This window comes from Macrobrachium nipponense, chromosome 19, assembly GCF_015104395.2.
Source record: "Macrobrachium nipponense isolate FS-2020 chromosome 19, ASM1510439v2, whole genome shotgun sequence".
NCBI classification, from domain to species: Eukaryota; Metazoa; Arthropoda; class Malacostraca; order Decapoda; family Palaemonidae; genus Macrobrachium; species Macrobrachium nipponense.
In genome coordinates, this window is record NC_061088.1 from 29,137,181 (window position 1) to 29,157,262 (window position 20,082).

General features: G+C 37.0%; 1 protein-coding gene across 1 annotated transcript in view; it reads left to right on the plus strand.

Annotated features, from left to right (window-relative positions):
* The first annotated feature begins 358 nt into the window (after positions 1 to 358).
* Positions 359 to 20,082, plus strand: part of LOC135215478 (denticleless protein homolog) — a 43,604-nt gene continuing 23,880 nt past the window's right edge. The window contains exons 1-6 of the mRNA XM_064250226.1: positions 359 to 513; positions 3,985 to 4,230; positions 7,063 to 7,254; positions 18,134 to 18,238; positions 18,535 to 18,661; positions 18,895 to 19,100. Coding sequence (XP_064106296.1) covers positions 450 to 513; positions 3,985 to 4,230; positions 7,063 to 7,254; positions 18,134 to 18,238; positions 18,535 to 18,661; positions 18,895 to 19,100 — 940 coding nt within the window. The 5' untranslated portion in view covers positions 359 to 449. The remainder of the gene's footprint in view (positions 514 to 3,984; positions 4,231 to 7,062; positions 7,255 to 18,133; positions 18,239 to 18,534; positions 18,662 to 18,894; positions 19,101 to 20,082) is intronic.

Consider the following 20,082-nt stretch of genomic DNA (forward strand, 5'->3'; position numbering starts at 1 on the left):
TATGTATCAGGTTGAAAAGGTAAAGGCATGTCATTCACAAGTATCAAGTTTATTATTATCCTCAAGGCTGGAAAATTACAGACCATGAATATTAAAAACATCACTTATGCACAAAACAAAATATTTTAATATTTACAAATATTAGAGTATCAGCGCTTCGTGTTAATGACACAAAAGTACTAGGGCCTGTAGTTTCTTAAACTTTTCCTTTGGTCTTTATATGATATATATATATATATATATATATCTATATATATATATAATATATATATATATATATCTTAGTCAACACTAGAGGTATTTGGTTTGAAAACTGTTTTGGTAGCTGTAAATGTTGTTCAAAATAACGCAGAAGAGGTCGAGCAAATAAGAAGAAGAAGAAGAGTTCGCTGCTTTCATCAGTTCCCGGGAACTACGTATCGTCACTAATGTATTTTTGGTGAATCGCGATGCCTGTAGAATCCAGAAGTCACGTTATTCAAGAACTTTTCTCCAGAGATATATTATATTCACGTAAGTAAAGGATGTGGGAGATGCCGAAATTTGAAAAAATGTTATCTTGGTAACGTTAGAGTCGGAAATTATCGTAAACCTAAATGTTTTATGTTGTCATAGGCATGAGGGAGCTTAGGCCCAGTCTCGCGGGTTACGTTCTTTCAAGAGTTGATAGAATTAGGCTTTAGCGTAATTTAGAATCCTGTGACAATCTAGGCCCAAGTTATCAAAGAAATTTCTTTTGTCCTGTCCGAGTCCATTGCAAAGACACTTTATGATCGCCTATGCGTAGCAGTACCCAGCTAGTAAGCGATCATCAGCTGAGCATTGCTCTAGAGAAAATGGTGAATTTTCAGAAATGCATAGACCTAAGAATTCATCATAGTCGTGTGGTTTTACTCGCCGTATCTTTTTCTATTGCTTAGTAGTAGATAGTGTGGTAAGCTACCAGATAGGAGTAAGGCTTATTAAGCTAGGCCTAGGCTAAGTCGGGAATAGGCTAGCTACTTTACTATAGGTAGGTAGGCCTATGTTCTATTTTTTTTGCTTATCTAATTCTATTATAGCCTACCTAGTACTTTATGCTGAAGTCTGGAGCAATTGTTACCAATTTTTTTTTTAATAAGGCTATGAAAAAGATAGCTAGTAATGCCAGTGATGATGACTGCAATAGCCTACCTATTAGGCTATTTATTGAAAGAAAAGGAGGGGCAAGTTAGTATTACCTAATGAGTGTGAGATAGCCTACCTAGTATGCAAGTTAATGTAATAAAGATTATACTACCTAGGTACTAGGTACTATTTCCAAATTTTGGTTGATTTAAGCCCGTATTCCGCAGCAAACCAGCTTAGATTGTGTCAAAGTTGTGGTCATATTAGGCTACAAAGCACATCCTCAGTCTCTTTCTTTTAGGGTTTCATGAACTTATGCTATTCCTTTGTCTATGAACAATTGTTATACTGTAGTAGATTCACATCAGCCCAGCATCTGATGTCTAGGCTATAAATGTTGAACTTAATATTCTTAGACAAGGGTAAAGGTTTAGAATATTGATAATTTATGTGTAGTAAATTGATTTTAGTTATAAAAATATTGCAAGGAAGAGAATGGTTTTCATAGATTTATTTGCAGTTTCTGTCGATCCAGTAGGGCATTCTTGGTGAAACATTTGTTTTTTTTAAACACTACATTATGAAAATTATTAGTTGGCAGCTGATAATGTATCATTTGTTGGTGGGCTTTCATAGCAATGCAGTCTACTCCTTTCTGACACCCACTTATTCTTCCTTGTCATGCTCAGCAACGTAAATGTCATTCTTGAAGTCAACACAAATTTCAGAGGTTTGATATACAATGTGTATTTTTATAGAAATATAAACCTTGATCTTTATATGGAATACACTGTACTAGTACCTTTCTTTCTCAAGATAGGTACAGGAACATAGGTTAAGGAGGAGGTGGAGGTGTCACCCATTCACTTAGCTGTTAGTGAAATATTTTTTTATTTGTGTATTGCAGTGAAGATGCTGCTGGACAGTATTCTTCACCACCACTTGTGGGCAAATTGTGTGCCTAGCCCCCAGATTGGGCAGTATAGCATTTAAGTCAGGCCTTAATGGTGAAACTACTGTGTAGAAGTTTGGGAGTAGGCCTAGTATGTAGCCTCTTCAATGAAGCACTAAAAAGTATCCTATCATTGAAGACTTTCTTTTGATGAGTCTTCCTGCATCATCCCTTAACATGATGTGCACTTGTATCACTTTCAACTTCACCATACAATATTCATGCTGGAAACATTGAATTATCAACGTCATCATCATTCAGCAGTCCATAATTGGGAGATAGCCAAAATTGTAGGGATATTGATGAGGCTGGGGAGATCTGGGATGAGAAAACTCACCCTCCTCAAAATTCTGTGGACAAGTATCCTTCCATCCACTCAGTGAGCTAAGGCTTGTTAAGTTGGGAGTTAGTCATATAACCATGCTAACAAAAAGTTGGCCAGATTCACTGATTTATAGACTTGGGTGGTCAAACTGGGATTCACAGCAGTATCTTCTTTCATGAAATTCTGTGGGCAACAAGGATTCTATTCCCCATAGAATTAACTTTTCCTGACTTGTACGTTTTCTTATGACCATGGTTATGATTGTGGTAATGATGTTGAATGTTGGTTCCCCTTGTGGAAAGAGGGTTTATGGCTGCTTATATATGTTAACCATAGGTTTCCATATCAATTGTTTTTGTAGGGGTCAGGTTTCTTCTCTTGTAACATGCTGAAGGAGCTTAGTGGTCATGGTCTCAGTATTTTACATGAAGTATGGGAGAAAGTGGAAGATATGAAAGTAGGCTGTTGAGAAGGTGTTATTGAAAGGTAATATACTCCTTATTCACTTCCCCATAGGAAGGTAGTGCCGGCAGTGCATCTCTTGCGGTGCAGTGTAAGTTTTACTTTAGTTCTTTGCAGTGTGCCTTTTGTTGATTTTACCGTACCTCCTTTCATATTTTCTTGCTTCCATCGTGTTTTCTACCCTCTCTTAACAATTGATTCGTAGTGCAACTGCGAGGTTTTCCTCCTGTTACTCCTTTCAAACTTACTGTCAATTTTCATTTCAGTGTTGAATGACCTTAATGGACCCAATACTTGGTCTTTGGCTTGAATTATATATTCAGTTCATCTCCATCCTTTTTCACCATTGTCCTCTTTTATGGTCTCCAACTTCTGTGACTCATGCTTTGCCAGTTAATACCATTCTAGGATGTTCCCCTCTGGTAGCCCAGTTCAGAGGAGGTTCCAAAAGGTACGCTGACAACTGATTCATCCAGTCTGCTTGAGACAAAATGGGAATGTTGATGGATGGCCTCTTTACAGTTATCAGCTCTTTGCTTTCTACCCATGACTTCCAAAGGCCCACAAATTGCTGATGCCTCTTGAGGTTTATTACTGAGGCTAAAGGTTTACTGAAGCTTATGTAGCTTTGGGGTTACATATTCAGGTATCCATCCCGGGTAGCCTTCTTAGAACATTTAACTGCAGCCAAGAGCTCTTATCCTAGTCATGTGCGTCCCAAATGAAGTTTCAGATTCAACATCAGATTCTCCAGTCATGACTTTTGCTGTTGCTTTGAAGATACAAACCAGAGTCTGTTATCATGATCACATTGCATAATCCCAGAAGTAGAACAAAAATAAGGCTGGCTATGGCAGGTGGTTGGGGATCTAATGCTCCCACCACCGCAAATTAACCACTTTGTTACAAGTTTCATCAGTTGTTTCCACTGGGGATGAGTAATACTTTTACATTAAAAAAGGCTGTGGTTTGTATACATTAAAAAAATACAGATTACTTTGAAATTTGTAGAGTGAATACTATGAAAATACAGATTACTTTGAAAATTGTAGTGCATACTATGATTTCTTTGAAATTTTGTGACTGCTTACTACAATGTGCATTGTAATTATTATTTAGGATCTTTTAATTATTTCAGGAGTTCAAGAAAGGAAAGCATTGAAAAGTTTGTTTGCACGCAGTTTTCGTTGTTATCAAGAGGATGAATATGATGGAATTGCTGTGGAATTAAATGAAACGAATGGACAGTCACCATCAGAAGCTCCCATTTATGCTTGTAAATTTGGTGATGGAAAATATGGTCATATTTTGGTTTTAGCTAATGAAGATGGGAAATTGGCTTTGCGTGACACAAGGGACAGGAGCAGTCAAGCAGCAGTAGAAGGTATGTGCATGGAAGTAGAGGTTCAAAGGAAATCATTTTGTGTTGCACATATACTTTACAATAATGACTATTTTATTAGCTTGTTACAGTGCTGTATCAATTTGTACAAAGGTAAAATGTAGTGATTTATTGATGGTGTAAATCTGTAAAAGATAGTTCTATAACTCACCTTTGATTTGCTAAGAATGGAAAGCTTGTTAGGCCCTTGTTTATTTTATTCTATTGTTATCTGTGGTTACTGGGTTTTACATATTACTATGAACATAGCAATAATTACTTTTACAGTGGAAAGTTTTTCCTTTTTCTATTGCAAATGTTTTATGGAGCTATAGTGCATTTACTTTTCTAAGATCGCTGTGGTGTGGCTTGTACAGATATCATACGTTGCCAAATTTCAATTGATGGTAATATTAGCTTCATGGAGTCTATTGAAATAGTTTTCATTTCTTGAAATGTGGTTCTTTGTTTGCATCATATTTTGAATATATCATATTTCGTTTATTCTTTGTTAAAACCTCAGTTTCATTAATGAAAATGGAGATATGGTATATTTTTTCCCCGGCGATGCCAGATCTGAGTTTAGGGGACCTATGATTTTTAAGAGGATTTAAAAGGTCATGGTCAATATCATTAATGGATACTCGCTCTCGATCACCTGTGATAAGTATGGACAGCCCAGCCCAAGTGACTCCCGTAAACGTCTTCACCCACCACCTGAGGCCAAGGAAATATTCTATAATTTCCTGAAATACTTCATTTTATAAAAACATCATGAAGGTCCATAACTGATGTTTCGAAGGCTATCCAGGGAACATCTGAAGCAACAAAAGTGTCAAAAATGACTATTCGTAGACTTAACAAGGAAGCAAGAGAGGCGGGAAATATAGTGGAATCTCCAGTGTTTCAAAAAAGAAAAGAGACTTGGATGATTTTGATAAAAATGTTATGCAAAGAAGAAATGAGTGGTTCTCTTTTCTAAGAGCATAATAGAATCGGGAATGAAAATAACATTTTTAAAAAAGTTGAAGGGAAGAGCAAACCCTTTCCCTCGACTCCCAAGGTCTAAAGCTAATCCTCCTAAGAAAGATGATCTCTGCAGGAAGCATTTAATAGGACTTAGTACATACCCGTAGATATGACAACTCTACCTTTTCTACCTGGCCCCACCAGAGCGATCTTGGAAAAGTAAACGCACTATAGATACTGTTTTCTTCCGTGTTTATATACCATATGTGCATTAATTAAGTAAATGGATAAATAGAACAGAATACACAGTATCTTTATCATCATTAACATATGCATTGCTATTCCTTTGCCAGGTTAGCTTGAATGAATTCTCTCCTTTTATCTGTTCTGAACACTTTATGGTAACACAAAGTTAAAACATTTTGTTATGTGAATGTCCAAATTATAATCACCAATAAAAGTTGAGTTGTGGAAGCAGATCAGTTAAAGAAATTTGGTAGAATCATTTTATATACATCCAGTTATAAAAGTTTTTTAAACCAACTATAGACAAAGTATGCTACAGGCAGTCCCTGGTTTATGAAGGGGTTTCCATTATTGAGACACGTTGCAAGCCGAGACATCGTCAAAAGTCCTAAGAAAAACTTGCTTTTAATGCTTTGGGTGTATTGAAAACTATGTGAACTGCATTTTTACTGCATATTTCATCATGGAAATAATTTCTGATGAAGATAATTGAAAAGCATCATAAACTTGGAATGTCATAAGCCACAACCGTTGTAAACTGGTGACTGCCTGTATTTAGTTTCATGATGTTCTTTTTATTGTAGATTTTGAAGCAATGAAACTTTTGACATCACTCAACCAAAGTTGGGCCAAAGCATCCCTGGGTAAATGGGATTAAAATTGGGTTGTAGGGTGTGGCATGTTGTAGGAAAGTGTGCCCTTCCAGGGGGAGATTAAAAAAATAAGGAAAACAGGATATGATTATTCAAGACTTGTCTACAATTTTTGGGCCAGGAATAACAATGCATGCATGAGAGCTTTATCATAATTGTAGGTTCAAGTTGATTCAAAACAAACCCCCATAGCCAGGATGTGAACACAGTAGAGGTCCATAGTTTCACAATACATTACGTATGTAGGAAGCATCTTTGAAAATTGTTTTCTGTAGAGCAGTATGTCAAAATATTCTTATCCCCTTGTGATGTAAATTTAAATAGGTTCAAACCTTGGACCCAGGTGCCAGGATTAGGCCACATCATGAGTCCTAAGTTTTCTGTAGCAATATATAGGAAGAAATCTCAATCATATACCTGCAAAGGTAAGCAGTGTGACCCATTTGCCCCCTGTCATGGATTGTTATTCAGTAAGTCTAAGGTTCCCTGTCTAATGCTCCCCAGCATAGCATTGTTTTTTAAACAGTGAAATTGGCAAAAAAAAAACTTCAACAAATCTTTTAATGCTTTGCACTCTGTTTTTCGTAGCTCATTAAATATATTTCTCTCTCTCTCTCTCTCTCTCTCTCTCCTCTCTCTCTCTCTCTCTCTATCTCTCTCTCTCTTCCTCTCTCTCTCTCTCTCTCCTCTTCTCTCTCTCCTCTCTCTCTCTCTCTCTCTCTCTGTCCAATGATATGGGTTAATGTTTATAATTTGGGATAATTAGATACATTGCATTTTGCAAAATAAGAGAATATCTTTTTTAAGAATAAAAGTAACTACTATTCACACCACCAGTTTCAAATGAAGTATATATGTAGTTATTCATTTCATAACCTCCAAATGGAAACTGCACTGCTGACATTTGGATTATTGTTTTATTTATACGTAGGTAGCATTTTAATCAGTTATTTGTTTATTTTCTCAGGACACCATATTCATGGGAATGCCATTTATGAGGTGTGCTGGATACCAGGAACATCAGAGTTTGTTTCAGCTTCTGGAGACCAGACAGCAGCCATCTTAGCAGTTAGGGATGATGGAAGTCTGGAGAAGGTTCTTTCACTTGAGGGACATTCTCGTTCAGTCAAGACTGTTCATGTGAATCCATTTGATCCATGTATGTATTTTTTATTATAATGAATTTAAGTTATTTTTGTTCCACGTAGTGTAATATGCATGTCAAAACTTATAGATGTTTAACCGTTCCTTGCGGTGTGGAGTTTGTTATCAGCAACCTTCAAGAGCTTCTGCTTTGACTTGTCAAAACCCTGCTTTGTTATCTGAAGGACTCGTCACCTAGAGCTTATTTGTCATAGACTTTGTTACACGAGCTAGGTCAAGAGAGAGGTGTCCTAGAATACCCTTTTGTTTAACTACATTGTCAAGTTTTGTCACCAATTAAGTGCATGCAGAAGCGCATGACACCAGAGGAGTAGGTTCATCCCAGGCATTTAAGAAGAAATCTGTCCATAGGATTTTGAATGCTGGTTCCTGACTGCACAGACCACTTTATTTTCTGCCTGAAGGATGTTGCCCACAGATCCTTGGACACTTTTTCCTTGGGTCCAGTGGGGGTTGTGCAACAAATGCACTCATCCAGTGCCCTAAGGCTGGTTTGAAGAATAGACACATCATATGCTGGAATTGGCTTCATGCAACATTACAGCCATACTGTTACAGCACTATTCATGTTCCATACAACATACAAATCTGCTTCTCTGTAGCTTCAACTTCTTTCTCCAGCAAGGGGAGTGAGAAGTGGTAACAAGCCTGTCTTGTGGCTAACATGGTTTGTTGCTTGAACAGATATAGTTCTTTTTGACTTCCATATATGCAGTGAATCTGGACATATTTCATTGTATTTAAACCCAGTGGACTGATTGTTAGATATCCACATATCTAACATCTCAAAGACTGAGGTCCTCTTTTGAATTCAATTTCAAGAAGAATGATCAGGTGTGCTGAATCTCCAGTCGGTTCAGGGCTCATACCTCCCACCAAGTGTAAGTCTATCCGACTGTTAAGACTTAAAGTTTGTTCCGTGTATGAATAAATAGCAAATTTTTAAATAATTTTTATTTTTGATGGCTAAGAAACCTGATGTCTTAACATCAACCGCCCACCTCTGGCCACCCCTCTTATTTTTCATCCTGGGTTGGAAGAAAGACATGCATTACTGGATTCAGGTGCGGTCTCTGACTCACTTCCACCTCAACTACATGTTGTGAAGATGCCACAGATTCCTTGCATTTACAATTTTTTTTTATTGTTTTTAACTTTTCCAGCTGGCACCAGAAGATTTTTTCTACTCTTAAGACCTCAGGCTTGTTAGCTATGAAAAGTACAAATTAATTAAACATTTGTCATTTCAGCAAAAACGTTTCAGTATGTATTTAGTGACTACAATAACCATTGAAAGGAAGTATGTACATTTCTTTAATCCTTTGAGAAGAATTTTTTTTTAATAGAAGTAGTATAATAGTATGTAATATAAAGCATGATATGGAGGAGATAGGAGACAAAATTAAAATATCTAGGATTAATGGTAGATAATGTATGAGAAATTAACCAACATGGTATAATTAGTTATAGCAAAATGCTGCAGTATATCGATAGAAAAATCTGATTGGAAAAGAATACCTCTACCATCATTACTATATGGTACTGCAATGACGAATATTGGTGACACAGATAGAAAGCTGCAAAGGAGGGAAAAGGAAAATGGTGTATAGTAATGAAAATGCTAGTGGTTTCTGGAAGTCCAAAATTAAAGTGAGAATAATAAGTGGAAGACTATAGTTTATGAAGATTGTAGAAGAGAGAGAAAAGGTTTGCTGGAAAGTGAGTAAGAAAAGTGAAAGATGATGAGGAAATTAACAGAGGAATAGGTTAAAGTATACTCAGGAGAATGAGAAAACAAGTTAAAGAAAAAACCAGAAATGAAGGTAGTATAGCCAAACAGTAAGAGTACCTTTGTAATCTATATGGAATGGGAAACAGAAATGAGAGAGGATAGAGTTTATAATTGACCATCAGTAGTTGCCTGCCCATAAATGCTAGGAGCTATGCAAAGAAAGAATAAAAGATACAGAGCTACAGTAACCATACCAAGAAATTTACTAAAATAAAATAAGAAATTTCATGTTTACAGAAGAAGGAATGGAAAATTATGCTATGTAGAATGTGAAAAATGAGATAATAACCTAAAAGACCTTAAACAAAGAAAACAAAGATTAAAGGCTAAGCACCAATATGCAGTAAATGTCCCTTGCTGTTGAACTTCTCAGTTCCAGAGGAGCTTTATTCCTCACAACGTTGAACGGTGGAACGGCCTCCCAGAGGATGTGCAATTGGGACTTTTAGAAGTTCCAGTGAATATGCATTGCATTACTACCCTAATACTATTATTCTTGCATTTTTATGTAAATAAAATTTTTTTTTAAGCAAGATCTCTATCTTTTCAGTATTTTCCTTGACCACCTCTTCCTAATAAACACCATGTTCTTTGGAAGCTTTAATGTTAAGTCAGTGGGCCCCTGTGGGCTTATTCCATACAAATAGGTCTCAACCTCTCTTCTGAATCATAATAATAATGACCTCAGGAGATACTATGCAGAGGCAGTATCTTCAAACAGAACTGAATAGTATGTAAACGGAAAATACAAAAAGACAAAAACTGTACTTTTCAGGATAAAATAGTTTAGCCAAAACATGCATGGAAAGTCTCATTTTTAGCTTTTATAAAGCTAACCCTGAGGATATGATTTTTATTGAGGAATGCGAACTAGAGTAAGACTAATCTAAAGACCATAGGAAATAGATTTGTTAGTTTTGAGTAGACCTAAGATGCAAGACATGAGACATTATATTTGACATAATTTTGACAAGTTATCAGTATTCTTATTCTTTAGTTTTAAAGAATAAGAATAGGTAGACAAAGGTGCTAATAAGTGATTCACTGGAAAAATTGGATTCCATCAGAATCCCCTATGAAAAATGTCCTTTTACAATGAAGTTTTCATGGTGCAAAACAGTTTATAATTTTATATAAATAACTTACCTAGTAATTACTTAGCTAAGAGTTTCTACTCGATGGCAGCTTAAATTTTGAAGACTAGCGGTAGTGATAGTCTTGTGTTTATGTAGGTGAATAGCCCCCTCCCACTTTCAGGGATGAGAGGAACAACTACAGCCCAGAGACCAATTTTGTTTTTGCCGGTTTTAAGACCAACCCGGTTTTAAGATTGCAGTTAAGTTTTGAATTTTGCAGGAAATTTTGACCTAGGTGAAGTATTTTAACTTGGTAGCATTCAGCATTGATTATTATTTAGTCAGGAATTCAAATAATTGGATTAGTGATTGTTGATTCATACCTTATGCACTGCTTGCAGGGGACAGGCATTGTTTTAGTGAGTTAACTTTGAATATTTTCCTAGCATAATATTTCCTTGTGCCACAAATGTGCAGTCTACCCACCTGTTCATGTTCCTCGGTCCCAGTGTACTCCAGCTTAAGACTTTGAACAACACGACAACATGACTTATAACCCACACTCCTATAAGACAGAGAGCTCTCTCTTACCCTACCAAACACCAGTTCAGTGTGTCCTCTACTGCATGCTCTGTTACCGTTTACCTTTCCACCTCACACCGTCGCCATCTTGTCTTTTGTGACGTCACAACACAACTTAAATACATCAAGACATTTTCTAAAATCAAACACATGTTTCCCATACACTGAACACTGCCCTCATTTCACCAGTTCAGAAAATAAAAATAAAATAACTGATTAAACTGATATATAATCACACTTCTCTCTTTCTCCTTCGCCTCCAACCTCTTCCTAACCTAATCCCCTCTAAATTCCTTTATTCTCCAACTCTACCCTTTTCATGATGTCTTAATATTTTCCCCTGAAACTCCTGCTTTAGTTAATACATCAGCTATTTGATCCTTTCCTTTTATCAGTCTTGCTTCCTATATATTTCCCCAGATTCTATTGTTTCCCTTATTGTTGCAATATCTATTTTAAATCTTACTACTTACACCAATACTCAATTTTATTGCAGTCATTAGTTTTTTACTATCATTATTAGCCAACACAATTTTCTCCCTCCTACTACCTCTTCCCACAAATGTTTTAAATATATCAATCCTTCTATAGCCTTCCCCATACTCAGAGCTTCTGCATCAATGGTGGATTTTGCTACTCCAGGATTTCCTAGATTTCCACCATATGGGACTTCTCCTCTTACCATCTGTCAAGGATATAACATAACCCAGTTAAGTATGGCCATCGTCTATATTCCCAAATGAAACATCTGCATAGGCTTTCCAATAAATCTTTTCTTCTTCCAGTTCACTTATTGTAACTTCTCCCATTATGGTCTTAGTTTTTCTCACAATTTTAATAAGCTTCTTTATATCTTGAGTCGTTCCTTCTTTAAAGGCTTTACTTGATTCACTAACATCGTATGATATTTCTGGCATGGTATGTAGTGAAACCCAATTCAACTGTCTTACCACTGATCTATACGCTGTTAATTACTTTTGTCCTAACACACTTATTACCTGTAAATCTTCTAGCTTCTGGTTCTCATATAGAATTTATATACTGCCATTGATTAAGACAAAATCTATTCTCCTGCTCTACTATTACTCCTGTATACTTAAACTTTTACTTTCCTGTTCTCCTACTTGCCATTTCCCTTTCAATTTCCCAATGGTTTCCTTTAAAAATCCTTCTGTTCCTCTGTAGCAAAAATCATCTACATTTGTACATAAAATACCATTCAATTTATAGTCTTTTTCCAAGAGAATATATTAGGTTCTAATCTACTTCTCTCGTCTTTAAGCTCCACTACTTTTACCACCTTAAGATGCTCCTTCTTCATGTAGAACACCTTCCACTGCAATACAGGCCAGGAATGACATTCCGGACAAGGATTAGTAATGGTACAGAATTTAGATCGGCACCTACTGCATGAAGTATGGGGATCTGTAATGGTAGCAGCCAAATATCTGGAGCACGGAAATCCTTGAATGCCCAGGCATATGCGTTGACAAGGCCTAGAAGAATTGGAGGACTCCATGATAATCAACAAAGCACACACAAACACTAAAACAAAGAAATCACGGGCAAACAAAGCAACCAGATTGGGAAGGAGAGCACAAGCAACTACACTCCAAGGCAGTCAAAGAAAGACTGATGCATCACGGGGTCCTATGCCTGGTGGGTGACCAGCTTCCACCTCGTATATGTATGAGTTGCCAGATGCCACAGATTCCTTGCTTTACAATGTTTGATTGTTTTTGACCAGTTTCCAGCTGGCGCAACAAGATTATCCTATTGTTAAGACCAAAGGTTAGTTAGCTATGAAAAATACAAATTGATTAAAACATTTTCATATTTTGCTGCCTCCTTGAACACATAAACAGTATTCTTCAGTTTCCATAATCCACTCCAACCATCTTCCCTAGGTGGCTTTAAATATACTTCTCTTTGTATTTTGTCTCCTTGTGAATATGCAGTTTTAACATCTAATGTATAACAATTCCAATCTCAGTTTTATTATTGTCAAACAAAAGTTTCAAATTTCAGCATGGCATGTAGAAGCGTCTTTTTCTTCTTCAGCCATCTCTTCTTCAAAACCTCTAGCTACCAATCTTGCTTTATATATCCTTCCCCCTCCCTTTTGCCTTTTCAGTTACCATCCATCTTGTAGATATAGCTTTTGTCCAGCGTCATTTACCTCCTCATATTCCTTGTTTTCTCTCCAACTTTGTAGTTCTGTATCTTTAACTCCATTACGCTTCTGTTTTCAAATCCTAGCAACACATCCTCTTCATCTTCAATTTTTTCTACATGACTATAATCCCTTAAGTTAACCCATCCCTTGTCACCTGAATGTGAATCTTTTACTTTCTTTGGTTATGCCTATGGTCTTTTCACATAATCCTTTGCTCCACGGAGATTCCGATGCTGTGGATAATACCTTAATATTCCAACTTTCTGCCATCTGCCTTACTTTTTCGTTTTGAAATTCTCCCCCATTGACTGACAATATCTTGGAAAGTGCTTCAAATATAGCAAATCAACCATCAAAAAGTGCCTATTATAGTTTATGGTTTCTTATGTTTTATTCAAAAAGCCTGACAATACCTTTGCCATATCTACCATTACCAAGAACTTCCTCTCTTCTGTCTCCCACTTCCATTGCTACAACTTCACTAGAAGTTTTATTCCAAGAAAATCCTACTACGGGGTAGCTGGGTTTCTTATGTATCTATTACACACCTCACTAGCTGGGGTTCTTTGTATCTTTTACATACCTCACAATTTCCAATAATTGTGCTTCCTCTGTTAGCTTCCATATTTTATTTCCACTTGCATGACCAAACTGTAGATGTCACTTCATCATTGTATACCTTTAATTTCCCCCAGACACTTTTGCTTCCAACCCTCCAGTAATAATTCTTTTACCTTCCTTGTTATTAGTAATCTTAAATGACCCTGCTTGTCTTCTCTTAACTTGACCTTCATTTCCCCTAATACTTCTTTTATAGCACAATTTTCTTTCAAATTTATGGTCTTACCCATTTTGCTCATGGTTTTCTTACTATTAGCCACAGTATATATCACCCTGTAGGATTTCTGTCTTCAAATAAAACTTCTTATTTTTCAATATCCTGGTATTTGTATTACTCCTATTTTTCAATATCCTGGTATTTCTATTACTCCTTTTCACCTATATAATGACTCACCAAAATTAAATACTTTTTGTTCATATGCGGAACAAACCTTCGATCTTAACAATAGGATATTTTCCAAGTGCCAGCTGGTAACCAGTTAAAAACATCAAAGATTATAAGCAAGGAATCTGTGAGATCTGGCAACTCCTGCGCATACGAGGTGATAGCTGGTCAGAGACCGTGCACTACCTTGTGACGTCTTTAGTCTTTTCTTAACCACCTTGGAGAGTAAGACACTATCGCTTTGATCTCCTTCTAAGCTGGTTGATTTGTGCCCATTTTTCTTTTTTTTTTTAGAGAGTGCTTGTGTGTGTATTTCTGGATGTGGATTCTTCCGAATCCATGTATAACATGCAGTAGGTGCCATGCTAGTTATTGTACAATAACTAATCCTTGTCAGGAATGTTGTGCCTGGCCTAAGTCACTGTGGAGTGTTTTATAAGAAGAGGGAACATCATAGAGTTGCAACTCTTCCTTTTTGAGACTATTTTTCTTCTCCTCAGATGGATGATTCGGCTTCTCCCTCTCCAGCGATAACTTTCCCTGTGACTAGTGCGAATGTTCCTGTCTCCTTCCTTTTCTTCCATTGATTCATCGATGGAAGTATAGGGAGTTCCACAGGATAATGTTATGTTATACTTGAGAGGGAGGAGGCTACGTACGGTATCTAATGCCTTGTTTTCAGATTCAGAGTCATCCAAGGTGGCGGTGATATGGGCGTCACTGGGGCTACGGGGTTCACCTTCCTTGGATGGACTGCTATCGCATTTCTTAGAGACACGTCCCCCCCTCTATAGCAGTCCCACCTCCCCCTGGACTCCTCTACATTGGATCTATCATGCTGCCACCTTGCGGAGCCCTATCGTCATCATCATCGCTCCCTGGGTCGCATCAGGAATCGAGGAAGTACCGCAGGTTTATGTTCAAGAAAGAGGTTTTTCAGTTCAGTACTCTGCTTCCGACTCACGACAGCCCCCAAGTATTTACGAGTGCTTGCCCCTTTGAAGAAGTGGCTTCATTTGATAGAAATCAAAATAGTATCTCTATCTGGACAACTGGCTGCTTTGGTCCTCTACAGAATTTACATGCATGAAGGACCTGCAAGAGACTTTGGATGACTCAAGGTCTGGGATTGATTTTGAATCTAGAGAAATCGCAACTGACGCCATCTCAACAGATCATCTGTTTGGGGATCAAGATAGATACTCAGATTTTTCCCTCCCCCAAAGGAGTGGAGGATGGCATAAAGAAGTGAATTTATTTCTTTCTTCTAGTCTGCTCGGGTGTGGTTCGGAAGTCAGTAAAACCGTTGGTCCCGTTGCTGAATAACCACTGGTTCCATGCAACATAAAAACAAACAAACTAATCTGCTCGGCCACTCAGTGGATGAGTCTGTTGGGCACAGTGCTAACCTCTCTAGAACAGTTGGGAAGGTTGCACTTGAGACTGCAGCAATTCTTTCTAAGAATCAATTGGGATTGGAAAACGAACCAAGATCTCAGTATTTTTCTATTAACGGAGGAGATAGTAAAAGAAGATGTGAGATTGTGGAGCTCTGCCGACAGGCTTTTGGAAGGAAAAGCACTCTTCATTGTGAACCTCAACCTAGAGTTCTTTTCAGATGCATCGGATCTAAGTTGGGGAGCTCTTCTGGAGAGAAGAGGAGTCGGGTGTGGTGTCTCATCAGGAGAAGAACCAGCACATCAACATAAAGGAATTGAGAGTGATTTATCTGGACTTACAGCATTTCTCGAATGGAGTCTGCAACAAAAATGTAGTGATTTTCTCAGACACTACAACTCTGACTTATATCAGACTTCAGGGGGGAGCTCATTCATTTTCCTTGTATGAAACAGCTTAGGAACTGCTTTGGGCAGACTGAAACAATACCACGTTGATGACCCACTTCATTCGGGGGAAATACAACAGGATAGCAGACGATTTGAGTCGCCAAAATCAAGTTCTTCCCACGGAGTGGACGCTGGAAGTTGTGGGGAAGACTGATGTTGGACCTGTTTGCAACATCCAGGAAGTCTTATGGAAATTCCAGTCCCATCAAAATGTCAGGATGACCCTGGTGGTGCCATTCTGGCCATAAAAGAAATGGTTCCCAGAACTTCTCAGTCTGTTAGTGGACTTTCCAAGACTCCTTCCCATGATTCCGAGACTGCTCAGACAACCCCACTTCAGGAGTTTCCATGAGGGGTTATTCGCTCTGGCCCTGACAGGGTTTCAACTATTGTGAAACTTGTCCGAGCGAAAGGGTTTTCTAGAGAAGCAGTGAATGCCATCACAAGATGCAGACATAAGTAAATGGACAGCGTCTATCAGACTAAGTGGTTTGTTTTTAAATTGGTATATTTTGTTATATTTAAGATCATTGAAAGGCCTCTCATCATCTACTCTTAAGGGCTATAGGGCAATGCTCGGGTCATTTTTTAGACATAGTGGTGCAAATGTTTCTGAAGGTCATGATAGCTCTGACTTGGTCAAATCTTTCAACACTTGTGAGGTTATCAAGGAAGATCCATGCCCTTGGAACTTAAATGTAGTACTACTTAAGTGACTAGAGAGTGCACGCTTTGAACCAATGTGCTTATCTTTGCTGAGAGACGTTGGTACTAGAAAAACATTTTTAGTGGCTCTGGCTACGCCTAAGAGAGTGAGTGAGATCCATGCAATGAATAAAAGGATTGCTTTATCTAATGGAGATACAGTTTCCTCTCATGGTCTTAACTGTCCAGCTAAAAATGAAAACCAGACATGCCCCTGGCCTCGGTTGTTTATCATTAAAAGGTTAACAGAGATTCTGGGGACAGGTGATGAGAGAGCTGTATGCCCAGTGAGAGTTCTCAGATCTCTTATTAGAACAGACAAGAGGCCCAACAAGTAATTTATGGTGCTCTGTAAAAAACCCTTTAAGACCTCTATCCAAGAATTTGATTTCATTCTTTTTGAGAGATTTAATAATAGAGACTCGCTCTCAGATTGGGGAGAATGTCTTGCCTGTATTGAGGGTCCGAGCACATGACATTAGAGCAGTCGCTACATCGGTAGTGTTCAAACGCAATCTCTCCCTTCCATCTATTTTACAGTGCACGTTCTGGAAATGCAGATCTGTATTCACAAGGCATTATTTACTTGATGTAGAGACAGTTTATGAAAAGGGCGGTACACTAGGACTGATGTCCATCGCTGGTGAGGTGTTTGGTGAGGAAGTGCAGGAAGCAGTCCTTCCTAAATTTTTCTCTTCGCCTTATCAAGGATGTTAAGAGTCCTTGGGGAGGGGGGGTGTGGTTATGATGTACTACTAGGGTTGCCAACCAGTTCTTAGTGTTAGTGGTGGTGGTGGTAAATTTTTTGTCTACTTTAATGTTAGTGTAGGTAAATAGTTTGTATCGGGTTTTGTGATTGTACCACACCTAGGGCAGGTTCAATCTTGTATGTGTTGTTGACGATTGATTAATTCCATTGTCACAAGAACATGTATACTTTGTTAGCGTTTGAAGTACTCCTTTGCTGCGTAGTACCCACTACAGTAGAGGCGATCCTGGCTATACCGCCACACTACTACTATCTTGTTTAAATGCTAGTCCATTTTTCAATTCTCTTACAAATTAAGATTACATTAAATTACTGTAATGGTTTGAGATACATTTTGTCCATGAATCCCTCCTCCAGTCAATATGGATACAGCTAAGTAATTACTGGGTTAGTTTCTTATATATAATAATGATATTTTTATAATACAATGAGATTTTATATTTAATTGTCTAATAATTACAAACCCCTCACATGGACTAGGGCTTAGGGCATAAACAAAATTGGTCTCTGGGCTTTAGTTGTTCCTCTCTTACCCAAGGAGTGGGAGGGGCTATTCACCTACGTAAATAAAAGACTATCGCTACCTCTAGTTTTCAAAATTTAAGCTGCCATCGAGGAGAAACTCTATGTAAAGTAATTGCTGGGTAGTATATATAAAATCTCATTTTATTATAAAAATATAATTTTACTATATAATTGTTTTGTTTGATGGTTTGGTGCTTTTATGGAAAAAAAGGTCTGAAGTGGATCATCAAGTTTATTTGAGAATTTCTTTTTAAGTCAGAAAATTTCCAAATCTGATCATTTGAAAATCATATGCTTAACAAGTTTACTGATCATTGTAAAATTTTGTTTTTAGAGTAGCCATGTTTTATAATTATTAGAATTAACTATGTAACTATAATTATATCAATTCCACAGGTGTGATTGCAACTGGCGGGCGAGATGGCTCTATCATTATATGGGATAAGAGGTGCAAGCCTCATTATCGAGCAGATGATATTGCTCCTGCCCACTACAATCAAGGTTATTATTTGTTTAAGATTTTTGAACATATACATTATAATATATAAAAAGTGTGATGGTTATTTCATTGGATGACAAAGTTGGTATGCCCCCGGTTACTGGCATTTTTGGTTTACAGCGCTTGATCAATATATTCATAACTGGGTTTTACTTGAATTTTATTTCAAGAGTTATGTCGAGGTTCAAATTGAATTAGGGCACTGTTTAACTGAAGACTTTTTGAGCAGTGTCAAATATGTTATGCACTGCTACTCACATCACTTCTCATATTACAATTTAAATTGTACTATTTACAGTTATGAAGACTTTTGCTTCCCCAACTGTGCGAAAAGTTCCACAGAATGGGTCTTCAGTGAACAACAGTGTAACAGGAGTTGTGTTCCAGTTGCAGCACACACTGATATCCTCAGGAGCTTCAGATGGGTTAGTTTTATTTTTCAATAATTGTGTAAATAATCTTCTAATGCACTGGCATGTATGAACAATAAATGTTTAATAATCTCCAGTTATCCAAGAAATTTATATTCTAAAGAGCAAACAGGCAGCAAAGTGCTATCCAACTATGATATACATAACCAAAATCTTGATATATATTTTTATGTTGAAAGTTTATATAAAATTTTTTAATGTTTTCATTAAAACTTGGCTTCTTCTAGGCTAATAAAAATATGGGATTTGCGCAAGACACATTCAGGAGTGAAACGTGATCCTCAGTGTCAGAATGTACTGATGCATTCTGGGAAGTCATCACATAGAGGCTTTACTTGTATGTCTATCTCTCCTAGTCGTGACGTCTTGTACACTTCCTGTATGGATAACATAATTTATGCGTATCATTTAGCTAATCCTACTCAAAAACCAGGTAAGTTTGCTAATTGCACTGTATGTTTTGGGGGACTTGATTTTTTTGACAATGTAAAAATGTAAAAATTTTCAGCATATGAAAATTATAAGCTTAATAACCAAGTGTAACTTTACCAAAAACATTCCTCCTCTCCTAATACCACTGAATAAAATGTTTATTTACACAAATTACACACCATTACTTTTTTTACTTTTGTGAAAAAATAAAATCATCAAAAACTTTTTCTAATTCTTACACTTTCAAACTAAAGCTTTAGTTTGAAAGTGTAAGAATTAGAAAAAGTTTTTGATGATTTTATTTTTTCACAAAGGTAAAAAAAGTAATGGTGTGTAATTTGTGTAAATAAACATTTTATTCAGTGATAGTAGGAGAGGAGGAATGTTTTTGATAAAGTTACACTTGGTTATTAACCCTCTTACGCCAAATGGACGTATTAAACGTCGAGTCAAAATGTCTCCCGTATGCCGAATGGACGTATCATACGTTGACTCAAAAAAGTTTTTTTAAAAATTCGCGGAAAAATACTTATAGGCATACCAGCCGAAAACTTTTGAATCACGCGCCTTGGGGGATGCTGGGAGTTCACGGATCAAGGCGTTGTTTTGTTTACAATCGCTAAGCAGGCGCGCAAGCACGAATTTCTTTCTTATCGCACTAAAAAGTATCAGTGACACATCTAAAAAATTATTTCGTCACTTTGACATAATTTTTGCACCATATTAAATTATCCTTTACATGAAGTATTATATATGAAAATGTGCGCAATTTCATGTAAAATACAACAAAAAAATACTCATGATTGTAGCTTTCATCAGTTTTGAAATATTTTCATATAAATAACGATAAGTGCAAAAATTTAAATCTTTGGTCGACTTTTACTCTACCGAAATGGTCGAGAAACGCAATTGTAAGCTAAAACTCTTATATTATAGTAATATTCAATCATTTGCCTTCATTTTGCAACAAATTGGATGTCTCT